General features: G+C 42.7%; 1 protein-coding gene across 2 annotated transcripts in view; it reads right to left on the minus strand.

Annotated features, from left to right (window-relative positions):
• atp8a2 (ATPase phospholipid transporting 8A2) overlaps positions 1-14296 on the minus strand; it is an 890601-nt gene extending 876305 nt beyond the window's left edge. Inside the window, exon 1 of one of the 2 annotated variants that reach the window (XM_072476889.1) lies at positions 13967-14296. In XM_072476889.1, the coding sequence (XP_072332990.1) occupies positions 13967-14012 (46 nt within the window). In that variant the 5' untranslated portion in view covers positions 14013-14296. Of the gene's footprint in view, positions 1-13640; positions 13747-13966 lie in introns of those variants that run through there. The other variant, XM_072476890.1, reaches the window with a different exon arrangement.
• Between the last annotated feature and the right edge of the window lie 889 nt (positions 14297-15185).

Raw genomic sequence — 15185 nt, forward strand, 5'->3', positions numbered from 1 at the left:
CCTGTTCCTGTGCTGTACATTTCTTTGTTCTTTGTTCTTTGTACCTCCAGGTCCGGTATACGACCCAGCATCCGTCTCATAAATCCTGCATCGTCCCAATTCGGGGCATATACATTAACCAACACGACCTCCATTCCCTCCAGCCTGCCACTCACCATTACATATCTACCTCCGCTATCTGCTACGATGTTCTTTGCTTCAAATGCTACCCGTTTCCCCACCAATATGGCCACCCCTCTATTCTTTGCATCTAGTCCTGAGTGGAACACCTGTCCCACCCATCCTTTCCTTAACCTAACTTGGTCCGCCACCTTCAGGTGCGTCTCTTGGAGCATAGCCACGTCTGCCCTTAGTCCTTTCAAATGCGCGAGCACTCGGGCCCTTTTAATCGGTCCGTTCAGGCCTCTCACGTTCCACGTGATGAGCCTCACTCGGGGGCTACCTGCCCCCCTCCAGTGTCGACTAGCCATCACCTTCTCTAGGCCAGTCCCATATCCCGCCTCCGCGCTCCCACTTGTTCCCCAAGCGTTGCATTCCATCCCCGTCCACCCACTCTTTAGCCATTTCCTTTTTGATTTCCGCAGCAGCAACCCAGTTGTCCCCCCCCACCCCCCCTGCTAGATCCCTTTCCGGCGTGATTGCTCCCCCCATATTACTTCCGTAAGTCAGCTGACTTCAACTGACCCCGGCTACTCCTGCTCACTCCTTGACCTCCCCCGTGTGGGGAACTCCCATCCGCCTTGCGCCTGTCTTCCCGCCATAATCTTTCTGGCGCAGGAACATCCCTTTACCATTATTGGTGAATTGATTTAATGAATGTATATACTAAGGAATTAGGTAAAATTGCGCAATGACTTTAGGACAGCAGAATAGGACCGTCACTGGTTGAAGAGTGACCAAAACCCATAAGACAGACATGGGATCAATACTGTGATCCACCACGCTTCGTGTTCAGGATCAAGAGGATGGAATGTAGCCATCTAAAATGGCCACCTGCAAAGGACCATGGGAATTGTGGTCAACTTGGGGCACAGACAATTACACAGCCTCTGTGTATAGTGCAAAGAAGCCAGACCTGACAGAAACTTGCACCTATTAAAGGTCAATCACCACTTCCCCACAACAATAAAACTCAAATCAAGGAACAGCAACAGTAGCAGACTAACCGGCGCCACTTCCCCTTCTTTGGAAAGGCATATGTGCCTGGGACAATGGCAGCTAGGACCTGCCCAGCCAGAGGTATCCGCCCCCTAATTGGCCAGGATCAATGAGGGTGAGCGAAACTCTATCGATCCATTGGATCTGGAGTTAGGACTGCTCCAAAAGGTGCGAAAACTCAGGGGAATAAGAAGAACTGCAAACCGAGAGATTGGCCTCTTTTGGTCCGGCCTGTGTGCGACCAATTGCAGCATATCAACCAGCCAAGTTCAAGGACCCATGATCGCTACCTGAAGGACGAGCCCAGCCGAGCAAACCTGACGGACTTCCAACCGACCCACTTGGACACAGATAAAGGCCTCATCTCCCGCACAGAGCCGGTCACTCCGAAGTTAAGTAAAGGTCATCTTAGTTATTAGGTATAGTTTAGTCCATAGCCGCATGTATCATTGCATATAGAAAGAAATTAGTCTTGTGTTTATTAATAAATGGTCTTCTGAACTAATATACTGGTTGTGTCATCATTCGGTCAATATAAGAAACAGCTTGTGGTTCACATAGAAATAAAGAAGTCAACAATACATGGCTGTCATTCCTATCAGTCAATACCTGAACCTCTGCCTTTGTTCATCTTAAATTTCAAAACAAACTGATAGGTTATCAAAATTCAGTAACTGCAGCAAAACTAATTGTCTCCATCAATTATTTTTAGTACAAAGCTTGTGATTTGATAAACATAAATCTGTGTTACCTGGGCAATGATACCCATTGGTCCTACCTGCCACCTCGGAAAATCAATCATATTATATCATTTTGAATTCATCACAATGCATTTTTAAAAATCAAAGATGTCAGTATCAAGGATAGCAAGAAGTCTTACAACACCAGCTTGAAGTCCAACAGGTTTGTTTCAAACACTAGCTTTCGGAGCACTGTTTCTTCCTCAGGATTCATCGGAGGAAGGAGCAGTGCTCCGAAAGCTAGTGTTTGAAACAAACCTGTTGGATTTTAACCTGGTGTTGTAAGACTTCTTACTGTGCTCACCCCAGTCCAACGCCGGCATCTCCACATGAGTATCAAGGATTGTAACCTTTTCAATTTGAAAGGCAAGCACAGCACCACATAGTTATTTTCAAAACAAAACAGGCCATTCAGCCTAACAGGTCCATGCTGGTACATATGCTCTACACTATTCTTCTCTCAGCTCTCTGCATCTGATTCCATTAACATAAATTTCCATTCTATTCTCCCTCATGCACCAGCCTGACATGCAGTTATGCTGATTGTCTCAACTACTCCACGCAGCAGCAAGTTCTACATTCTAACCACCCCCTCGGTACGGAAGCAGCTGTGAAAGAGCAAGGGGAGACGCTGAAGGGTGTGGAGGAGGACTTGTCAAGTCACGAGGATAAGCTTGCCTTGTTCGATTCTAGAGCGAGAATTGAAAAACAGAGTGTTCTGTTGAACTTGTATGGGACCTTGGTCTCTATATTATTGACACTCCTGTGAAATACTTTGGGCCATTTTATTGCAATAAAAATTGTTGATTCCACATGTTGAGCTGAGTTATGAATCTACTATGTGGTTCCTTATATGGACTTTTGGAAATCCAAATACGACACATCGACTTCTCTACACAAATTTACACTTTGCTACTTGTTCAAAAAAATCCAGTAAACTTGGTCAAGCATGATCTTCCCTTTTGAAATCCATGCTTGTCAACTCGATCAGTTTCTCAGAGTTTTTCTATTACAGTGAGAATTCCATTAGCTTTCTTACCAACTACATTAAGCTAATGGTCTATGTTATCTTTGAATTGTTCTATTTCCTCTTTTATATACGAATCATATGGAAACGTGTCAAGTCTACTCTTAAAATGCACTTGATCAAAGCACCCACATCTCTACACTCACCATGCTAACCCTTCATTGGGCTTTTATGACTAAGTTAGATGTTTTAAAAGGTTAGAAAGCATGGGGGAAAATCCAAACTGCAAGTTTCCCCCAGGATCATATTCAATTTGTTTATGGCTTTAACATATTTAAACACTACAATGTTTAGGTTCTGCACAGCATTTCACTAATGCCTCATCCAGTAAATTTCAACAAACTTACAATCTGCATTTTCAACCCAGGAGATTTTCCACAGAAGACAGGTCCATGATCCCAAAAGAAAAGGAACCAATGTAGTCAGTAGACCATTTGAACATTTCTATCTATCCTTACCCCAATGACCATGAATCCCACCCCAAATCCAATATTTACCCAGTTTGTTTCTTAAAAGGAGCCAGATAAGTGTTTATTTTTAATTTATTTCAATTAAGGAGCAATTTAGTATGGCCAATCCACCTACCCCACATATCTTTGGGTTGTGGGAGTGAGACCCACGCAGACACGGAGAGAATGTGCAAACTCCACATGGACAGTGATCCGGGGCCGGGGTCGAACCAAAGTCCACTCCACATGGACAGTGACCAGGGGCCGGGATCGAACCAAAGTCCTCGTTGCCATGAGGCAGCAGTGCTAACCACTACCCCACCATACCGTCTTTGAGCCAGCTAACTTGGCATTAACTGCTTTAGTTGTGACTCTATTCTGCATAAACACAACTCCTTGAGGCACTGTCCTACAAGTTACTTAAACCATCTTCAAAAATGTTCAATAATAGTGTCTGTGCAATATTAATTAGCAGTTAAACTGAAAGCCTGAAAATGGCTAAGAACAGAAAAATAGAACTTAGAACATACAAAAATACAGAACAGAACAGGCCCTTTGGCCCACGATGTTGTGCCCAACTTTTGTCCTTGATTAAGAACAAATTAATCTACACCCCATCATTCTGCCGTAATCCATGTACCTATCCAATAGCCACTTTAAGGTCCCTAATGTTTCCGACTCAACTACTTCCACAGGCAGTGCATTCCATGCCCCCACTACTCTCTGGGTAAAGAACCTACCTCTGACATCCCCCCTATATCTTCCACCATTCACCTTCAATTTATGTCCCCTTGTAATGGTTTGTTCCACCAGGGGAAAAAAATCTGACTGTCTACTCTATCTATTCCCCTGATCATCTTATAAACCTCTATCAAGTCACCCCTCATCCTTCTCCGTTCTAATGAGAAAAGGCCGAGCACCCTCAACCAATCCTCGTGAGACCTACTCTCCATTCCAGGCAGCATCCTGGTAAATCTCCTTTGCACCTTTTCCAAAACTTCCACATCCTTCCTAAAATGAGGCGACCAGAACTGCACACAGTACTCCAAATGTGGCCTTACCAAGGTTTTGTACAGCTGCATCATCACCTCACGGCTCTTAAATTCAATCCCTCTGCTAATGGACGCTAGCACACCATAGGCCTTCTTCACAGATCCATCCACTTGAGTGGCAACTTTCAAAGATCGATTAACATAGACCCCAAGGTCTCTCTGCTTCTCCACATTGCCAAGAACCCTACCGTTAAACCTGTATTCCGCATTCATATTTGTCCTTCCAAAATGGACAACCTCACACTTTTCAGGGTTAAACTCCATCTGCCACTTCTCAGCCCAGCGCTGCATCCTATCTATGTCTCTTTGCAGCAGACAACAGCCCTCCTCACTATCCACAACTCCACCAATCTTCATATCATCTGCAAATTTACTGACCCACCCTTCAACTCCCTCATCCAAGTCATTAATGAAAATCACAAACAGCAGAGGACCCAGAACTGATCCCTGCGGTACGCCACTGGTAACTGGGATCCAGGCTGAATATTTGCCATCCACCACCACTCTCTGACTTCTATCGGTTAGCCAGTTCGTTATCCAACTGGCCAAATTTCCCACTATCCCATGCCTCCTTACTTTCTGCATAAGCCTACCATGGGGAACCTTATCAAATGCCTTACTAAAATCCATGTACACTACATCCACTGCTTTACCTTCATCCACGTGCTTGGTCACCTCCTCAAAGAATTCAATTAGACTTGTGAGGCAAGACCTACGCCTCACAAATCCATGCTGACTATCCGTAATCAAGCAGTGACTTTCCAGATGCTCAGAAATCCTGTCCCTCAGTACCCTTTCCATTACTTTGCCTACCACCGAAGTAAAACTAACTGGACTGTAATTTCCAGGGTTATCCCTATTCTCTTTTTTGAACAGGAGCACAACATTCACCACTCTCCAATCCCCTGGTACCACCCCTGTTGACATTGAGGACGAAAAGATCATTGTCAACGGCTCTGCAATTTCATCTCTTGCTTCCCATAGAATCCTTGGATATATCCCGTCAGGCCCGGGGGACTAGTCTATCCTCAAGTTTTTCAAAATGCCCAACACATCTTCCTTCCTAACTAGTATCTCCTCGAACTTACCAGACTGTTTCACACTGTCCTCTCCAACAATATGGCCCCTCTCATTCGTAAATACTGAAGAAAGGTACTCGTTCAAGACCTCTTCTATCTCTTCAGACTCAATACACAATCTCCCGCTACTGTCCTTGATCCGACCTACCCTCGCTCTAGTCATTCTCATATTTCTCACATATGTGTAAAAGGCCTTGGGGTTTTCCTTGATCCTACCCGTCAAAGATTTTTCATGCCCTCTCTTAGCTCTCCTAATCTCTTTCTTCAGTTCCCTCCTGGCTATCTTGTATCCCTCCAGAGCCCTGTCTGAACCTTGTTTCCTCAGCCTTACATAAGTATCCTTTTTCCTCTTAACAAGACATTCAACCTTTCTTGTCAACCATGGTTCCCTCACTCGACCATCTCTTCTCTGCCTGACAGGGACATACATATCAAGGACACGTAGTATCTGTTCCTTGAACAAATTCCACATTTCAATTGTGTCCTTCCCTGACAGCCTATGTTCCCAACTTAGGCACTTCAGTTCTTGTCTGACAGCATCGTATTTACCCTTCCCCCAATTGTAAACCTTGCCCTATTGCACGCACCTATCCCTATCCATTACTAAAGTGACAGTCACAGAATTGTGGTCACTATCTCCAAAATGCTCCCCCATTAACAAATCTATCACTTGCCCTGGTTCATTACCAAGTACCAAATCCAATATGGCCTCCCCTCAGGTCGGACAATCTACATACTGTGTTAGAAAAGCTTCCTGGACACATTGCACTAACACCACCCCATCCAAACTATTTTATCTAAAGAGTTTCCACTCAATATTTGGGAATAATTTTAGCTGAAAAAAAAAAGGCATGCTATCAAAGCTTTTTGTTTTGCACTTAGCAGGTTAGCTTGCACAAAACTTAAAACAGTAATGGGGAAACAACAATTTATACTGCATGAAAAGAGAGTGCAGGTTGGTTGGCAAGTGGATTCTGTAATGTATTGCTATTGAGAATCCCAGGTTAAAGTCAAATAGGTTTATTTGGAATCATGAACTTTCGGAGCATAGCATAAGGTGAGTTACGTTCCAAAAGCTTGTGATTCCAAATAAACCTATTGGACTTTAACCTAGCATTGTAAGACTTCTTACTGTGCCCAGCACAGGGGGCAGCACGGTAGCACAAGTGGATAGCACTGTGGCTTCACAGCGCCAGAGTCCCAGGTTTGATTCCTTGCTGGGTCACTGTCTGTGCGGAATTTGCACGTTCTCCCCATGTCTGCGTGGGTTTCCTTCAGGTGCTCTGGTTTCCTCCCACAGTCCAAAGATGTGCGGGCTAGGTGGATTGACCATGCTAAATTGCCCTTCGTGTCCAAAAAGGTTAGGAGGGGTTATTGGGTTACGGGGATAGGGTGTAAATAAGGGCTTAAGTGGGTCGGTGCAGACTCAATGGGCCGAATGGTCTCCTTCTGCACTGTATGTTCTATGTCCATTTCACCCCAGCCCAACGCCGGCATATCCACATCATTGAGAATGCAGCACTGAACAGTGAACTGCCCAGCATTGTTCAAATTCAAACCAGAGAGGTCAACTCTGATTGGTTAAGGCATGGGAGAATGAACCAAGGAATGACTGTTCCCCAAGCCTTTGTTTAGTTGAAAAAGGCAATGTGTGGACATGTTCAGACAGAGCCGTTCGTGTGAATATATGTGGCTTGTAGCATGAGTAAGTGAACCACACCGAGTCCAAATAACAACCTTAAATTGGTTTTCAGTGTAATTCTTAGCACAACCAGAATTGTTTAATGGATATTGTGGAATCACAATGTTCAACATTAGATGTGATTCTAGGTTTTGAGTCTTGCAAGCATGGGCTGTTTGGCTATGGTCAGTACTTTATTGGTTTCAAACAGCCAAAGGGATGTGCTGTTTGAAACAATCCCCTTATCATTGGGACATACAGCCTACATACCTGATATCACACCAGCACTAAAATTCATATACCACATTTCTCATTTCGTGCTAGACAGAACATTTTTCTAGTTTGATCACAGCATTTTGTTAGCAGAGAATACCACTTGTGTTCCTACAGCAAAATAACAGCATGAAATGGATAACTTAACCTGTTTACTCAAATATTTACGACACCTTACTCTTCCAGGGTAATCAGAGGTAGGCTGCGCACCTTTCAAGCCCAAAAGTGGTGGCTTTAGACCCATTCATGAGTTGGTGTGATATACAGCAAGTGATGGTCTGATCTGGGTGGCCATTATCTCTCAGAATAGCTTTGATGCACCGTATTTCAGCATCAAACTTGCATGGTGAGCAAATGGCTCCGGCCCTATTTACGAGGTTGTTGGTAAGGCCTACCTTATAGAATGTAGAACTATGTGTAATGGGTATATTGACCAGTGAAGATAGGCTTGCGGTAGACAGCAGTGGAAAACCCACTGGCATTTTCTCAAGTAATAAGGAAGGGGAGCTCATTTGGCTGTTCCATTCCTTTTGTGGTAACTTTCAAGGAAATTCTCAACCAAAGTATTTTTCAAATCTCACTCTCGCTGGAGGTTTCTTAACTTTGAACTAATTCGGTGCTGGTAGTGAGAGTTAAATAATTTATTCCTAACATTATATGTTCTTTTCAGTGAACTGAAAAGCATGTTCCCTTCAATTGACTTTTCCCCAATTAAAAGTTTATCTCCGAGATTCTTCCTGCTTTTCTTGATCCATTAATCTTTGCATTTATCATCCAGTTTCGAAATTACAAACATGTTGCCTTTTTGCAAAAATTTTTCATGTAAAAATTGCTTTCCACAGAAATAATACATCTAGTCGAAGACAGAAATTACAATCTCAATTACAATTTTAGTTTTTAGAACATTTTAATACTCCATACTTCACTTGGTTGTCTTTTTGTACCCATTTCATTGAAACAGACAGTAACCTGACAAAAAATGTTCTGAAAATAGGAAGTGCCAAGCCAAACCCTGTGCTTAGTGACCATTTGAACTTGGTAAGCTCCTCAGCAGCCTGCCAAGAATTTGAAAGAACAGCTTAATATCTCAATGGGAATTTCCACATTCCAAATTCTTTTCAAACTGTATTACGTACGATTGGTCTATTACGTGTGCTTGAATTCAATGTCTAACAAGCTGTGCTGTTATTAAACATAGTAAATTATGTGAAGAACATGTTACAATGCAAAATGAAACACTGTCATACAGACTGATAAAAGAAAAGCAAGAATATGAGAAAAGCAATGGGAAAAGGCTAAACCCCTAAGCAGCCGAAAAACTATTTGCTTGGTCATTAATTCTCCCAACATATAGAATTTCCAAATGAAAGTAATCAAACATAGGTCATCCTCTTGCAACATTTCTCCATCATAAAGGAAACAAAGGAGCAAGCTTTCAACATTACAAAGCACGTTCTGATCAGTCGCTTTCAATAAACGTCTCATCTATGATCCCAATAGCAAATGAATTATTGTGCTCTGAAGATGTATTTGATCATCACAATTTATCTTATAGCTTTCAATCCTCTTATGAAATAGTTAATTAGCCCGCTTCCTCTTCACTCATCGCCCAAACAATTCACTAAGCATTGACAGAAGTGACTGACAGAGAATTTAGCTGAAAGCCCAAAATACTCAATGTCGCATATGCAATTTGCACATCATGCTTGCTTAACCAACTCAAATATCAATCACATAAAAGCAAACAAACAAAATGAACAAAGCTAATTATTTGAATATCACTCAACAGGTAGAAAACATACCAACAAACAAAAGGGAAGCAAATAGGAAAATCAAATCTGGTGACAAGCAACTACAAATAAATCAACAAGCAAAGCCTCCCAATTGAATCGCTCAAACTATTTTTTTGAAGTATTGCAGCTATCTGCTGCCAGGAATCAACAAGTATAAGAGACAATTTTTTAAAACACAAACAGTTATTTAGAGGGAAAAAAATCAACAAACGCTACTCAATTGTGGCAACACTTCAAAGATACTCAACCAGCTATGAACAGCTTTAGGATATTGTATGTCGCCTAAGGCGTCAGCTAGGTTGAGGGATCCGATGGAATTTTTGCACCTTGAGAAGATCAAGTATACCATGAGGGAGTCGGTGGAAGGGTTCTACTCGAGGTGACAGCACTTCCTCAGTTTTTTCAGGGAACTGGTTACCATCACTGTTGGGGGGGTGATCTGTTCTGTTTTCTTTATGAGGGGGGAAGGGGAGGACTGGGGTATTGGGGGGTGGGGGGGGGGGGTGTACTTTTGGTATAGTACGGGTTGGTATTTGTTGTATTGTTGTTTTCTTTGTTATAATAAAAACCTTATTCAAATGAAAAAATATATGTATTTAAAACTTTAGGATATTGTGAAGTTTCAAAAAGTTGTTACACAAATGTAAGTTCATTTTTCCTTGGTAAACATACCAATATATTTAACTGTACTGTTTTAAAAATGATCTTGCAATTTTTGAAGTCAGGTATACTGATTAACATCCACATCACCTAGATACAAATATGTTCATCTATAAATGTACAGAATTCTTAACTGATTCCCATTTTATTCTCTGTACCAGTCTTTCCGGAATAACTATAATCAATGTTTTATTGAAATCGAAGTGCACTATCTTTACAATAAATGAGTTATTTCATCACACCCTCAAAGAAAAGCAATAGACAGGCAAGAACTTGCAATCAAAAGCACATTTTATTTCTATCCAGACGCTCCATATTCTTCTCCTTAACAAAGGTTTAATATTTTTACCCAAAGTCAAACTCAAATGGACTGTAAATTCCCATTAATTTTATTACCTTATTAAAAAATGTAACATTTGCATCTCATGCTCGTGAGCATGTTACCACCTGCTTGTGTGTGTAGCTTCATGTTCCTTATTGGAAAAAAATTCATTCACCAACATTTATTTTGAGAGGATAGATCATATTTCACTCAGGCTATTTACTCTGATTTTGTAATAAAGTTTACTCTGAACAGAATTGATCAGGGGATAGAAATGTATTGTTGGAATCCGTACCTGTGTAATACATGCTTTATCCCTGTAAAATAATGTCTGAGTACTTTTGAAAACAATGTACTTTAGCAATAAGATTTAAACAGGAAATGTTTTATTCAACTTTATTCCTCATGCCCTCAAAACCAAACAAAAATCAAATGGCAATCAAATTGCCCAACCAAAATTTCAAAGCACATTTCACCATTCTCACGCACAACCAGTCATCGATTACAAAGGCAAAATACCGTGATTGTTGGAAGTTTGAAAAATGAGCAGAAAGAGAAGCAGAGTTAACATTTCAGGCCAATGCCCTGTCATCAGTGGAAACTTTTACAGATGTTGTAGGTCCTTAGAATGTTCAGCGGCAGGTAAGAAAGGAGCACAAGGTGGGTGGGTGATGTGGAATAGTTGAACTTGGTCAAGCCTGGAAGATTGTGAAGTGCCTAATCAAAAGGTTGTGTGCTTTTTCAGGCTTCCATTGAGCTTCATTGGAGCCATATAGGCAACAAGAAAACAGAAATTTAAATGACAGGTAGCCAAAGCTCAAGGACACATTGCGTACAGATGGAGGTGTTCAACAAAGTAGTCTCCTAAACTATGTTTCATTCCCCCTGGAAAGGAGAACACAGTAAATACTGTATATTGAAATGAAAGTATCACAAAAGTTGTTTCACCACCAAATCCTAACTTTGTTTTCCTTTTGGATGCTCGTAATGTTTCTACTGTTGCATTTACAGCTTCTCTAGATCAATCTTTCTTTCTTCACCTGTCTCATTAATGCTCTTTTTTGTCTTAAGCCATTATCCCTTACTCCTCCTTCCACTCAAACTCATACCTATTATTTTATTCCTTCCTCTCCATACTCCCAAACCCCAGCCCAACCTCTTCTCCTGCTTCTGTACTTAATCAAAACCTGTTACATCAGGAATTTTTTTCAGTTCTGACAAAATGTCACCAGCCAGAAATGTCAGCCCTATTTCTCTCTCCACAAATGCTGCCTGAATTGCTGAATATTACCCGCACTTTTTGTTTATATACCAGTCATCTATTATTCTGTACAGCTGATTTATTGCCTTTGGGACTATTCAAATCGAGTTCAGCATAACTCATAGCAGACTCTCCATCTACTCAGCACAGCAGCACGGCAGCATGGGCAGCACGGTAGCATTGTGGATAGCACAATTGCTTCACAGCTCCAGGGTCCCAGGTTCAATTCCGGCTTGGGTCACTGTCTGTGCGGAGTCTGCACATCCTCCCAGTGTGTGCGTGGGTTTCCTCCGGGTGCTCTGGTTTCCTCCCACAGTCCAAAGATGTGCAGGTTAGGTGGATTGGCCATGATAAATTGCCCTTAGTGTCCAAAATTGCCCTTAGTGTTGGGTGGGGTTACTGGGTTATGGGGATAGGGTGGCAGTGTTGGCCTTGGGTAGGGTGCTCTTTCCAAGAGCCAGTGCAGACTCGATGGGCCGAATGGCCTCCTTCTGCACTGTAAATCCTATAATCTATAATCACCATCTGAGGCTGTATAAGGCTCTGGTCAGACCCCATTTGGAGTTTTGTGAGCAATTTTGGGCCCCATGTCTAAGGAAGGATGTGCTGGCCTTGGAAAGGGTCCAGAGGAGGTTCACAAGAATGATCCCAGAAATGAAGGGCTTGTCGTATGAGGAGCGGTTGAGGACTCTTGGTCTGTACTGGTTGGGGTTTAGAAGGATGAGGGGGGGGATCTTATTGAAACTTACAGGGTACTGAGGGGCGCAAATAGAGTGGCCGTGGAGAGGACGTTTCCACTAGTCGGAAAAACTAGAACCAGAGGGCACGGCCTCCGGCTGAAGGGATAATCCTTTAAAACTGAGATTAGGAGAATTTTCTTCAGCCAGAGGGTGGTGAAAGTGTAGAACTCTTTGCCGTAGACTGCTGTGGAGACTAAATCACAGTGTCTTTAAGACAGAGATAGATAGGTTCTTGAGTAACAAGGAAATCAGGGATTATGGGGAGAAGGCAGGAGAATGGGGATGAGAAACATCAGCCATGATTGAATGGCGGAGCAGATTTGATGTGACGAATGGCCTAATTCTACTATATCTTACGGTCTTATCCCTAATATCAACAGACATTGATCAGCAGCAAGCCACCGATATGTCATCTAATTTGCAAGACAATTAATACGGTGATTGGTAAATCAAAAAGAATGAAGAAAGACATCCAAGAAGACAAAAAACACATAATGGGGTAGAATTTTCCTCTGTGAGTCAGCAGTTTGTAATCTTGCTTTACTATTGAATCCTTTGACGTGCATTTTGAAGTAACTTGTTTAATTGCCAGGCTCATGAAAGAACTATTTTTGGAACAATTATTCCTAATTGAAAGTACAGAACTGCTAATTACTAGATCCGAAATTATAATAATCTTGGTAATCACCGGGGAGCAACACTACAAAACGGCAATTCAAAACTGAATCACCACCCATCTCAAAAAATTATACTCTCTTAAATTACTTAAAGGTTTTGACCTTGAATACTGTAACCAGATGTTAATTGCTCGTAATAATAACTGTTCACCAATTGCCCCAAAACTACTCTTCACCAGCTTGAACCTGCGCCCCATTTGTTCATGGCATGATGTAAACTACTGCACTGAATTTACCTTTTCTACAACATTTACGGTTTCAAATAAGCCGTCATAAAGTCAGCCAATTGCCTTCTTTCAATGAGAGTTCTGCTCTCGGGATTACATTTTCCGACACTGGGGTTCAGCCTGGGACTGCACTGACCATTGTTTTGATTGAAAATGCGATAGAAACAAGGGGACATTTCATGATTAGGAAGCACAGAAAAACACGCCGGTTCATTTCGCTGACCGAGAAGTGCGATGACATTTTAATCCGAACGCAAACCAGTTTATTCCACTGCGTAAACTAGGACATGGGCTGACAGAACAGATGCGGTCGTCTCCAAACCATCGCGGCGCCGCCAAACAAAAGCAGGTGGGCGGCCAGGAGGAACAGAAAGCTGGTGTGGAATTGAAACCGAGAAGGTGACAGCAGATGGAGGGTGGTGGGGGAGGGGTGTTGTTGTATGTGGCCTGAAAACAGCAGAAGCGGATCAAAGTGGAGTATGTGTAAGCTCCGGTACTCACGCTATGCACCATTTCAAAACATTTCTGTCAGAGTGTCAGACAGGCGGGATGTCACTTCCAATGTGCAGGTAGGACGTCAGCTGCTCATGATCCCGGCGCCCGGACCCAACCCACTCACACTGGGCGAATCCGTGGCCACCCAAAGTGATCGGTAACAAGGATAACAATAATACTACAAAAAGGGGGGGGGGGGGGGATCACTGCTCGACCTCTTCGATCAAAAGCAAATGCTAACAAAAATAAAAGCCACACACATTGCGATTCAATCCATTTCTGTTCTTGCCAGGTTGAAAGATGCCCCACCTACTTCCATTTCCCCCACTCACCTCCTCCTGATGAATGGATTTTTGGGGATTTCCTGGGGAAAGACATCTTGCGGCGGCGATGGGTTGCTGATGCTGGCTGTCAGTGGCGGGCTCCTGTCCGCCAGAAGTGGCCTCTCTGCGGCGCTCCTTCTCCCGGGCTAATGGCTGGCTCCCTGGCGCCAAGCAGCAGCGCCATGTCTCTGATGGGACCTACGCATCATTATCGGATGACAGCGAGTGGGGAGAAGAGAGAGAAAGAGCATTTGCCATTGACAGACAGCTAAACTAAAAGGGATTATCAGCGGAGCACAGTCCTCCCTGCCCTGTCATTTCCCCGTTCGTTTACAATGGATTCTAATATAGAAAATGAAAGGGTATTCCAGGGAGCGGCATGGATTCGTGTAATTCATATAATCCAGGTTTCCCCTGACAGTTTATACTTTCAAATTTCAAGGCGTGTTGGACTTCCAGCCTAACCAAAGCTAGTATTTGGGTTAATTACAACACATCTGCGTTCGAGTAATAATCAATACGGAGACAAGGGGTTCCCCCACCTTTGCATTCAAGAGTTTAATCCACAAATAACTCATTCTTACTTAAAGCCACGACCTTGATCATGACCAAAAGTGTATGCCTGAATTTTCCCCCCCAACAGACTAGTTCTACACAAGACAATTAGACAGAGTGCCTGCTTCATTCATTCTTGCTACCACCTATTCCATAATTCTTTTGTCTCCGTCTTCTTCAAGTTTCTTCGTCCATGTTTCCTCTCCTCTAGGTCTCCTACCAGTCCAGGTCCCCCAAGCTTTCTCGATGTTTCTCATGGATATCACTTTAATAATTTACTTCACCTGTTACTTTGAGTAGCTAGTATCAATTGGAGAGAGATATTGAAAACAACAAGACGATATCCAGAAGTAGTAGAAAGGCATATTTATGTAAGAAAACGAAGGCTAGGCCTTCTGCTCAGAGGGAGAAAGATCAACAATCGAGAATGGGTGGGATCTGGGGCCAGGCTACATTTATACACCAAACAAAATGGTCTTGCCATTGTTATGATGACTCCAAGGCAATGTGGCCAATTGGTATTATGTGTAATTCCGATTTGGGGGGGGGGGGTTGCGGTGTTTAGAGGATTATGATGTGGAGATGCTGGGGTGGGCACAGTAAGAAATCTTCCAACTCCAGCTTGAAGTCCAACAGGTTTGTTTCGAATCACTGGCTCTCGGAGCGCAGCTCC

The sequence above is a fragment of the Scyliorhinus torazame genome, chromosome 15 (genome assembly GCF_047496885.1).
Source record: "Scyliorhinus torazame isolate Kashiwa2021f chromosome 15, sScyTor2.1, whole genome shotgun sequence".
Taxonomy (NCBI): Eukaryota; Metazoa; Chordata; class Chondrichthyes; order Carcharhiniformes; family Scyliorhinidae; genus Scyliorhinus; species Scyliorhinus torazame.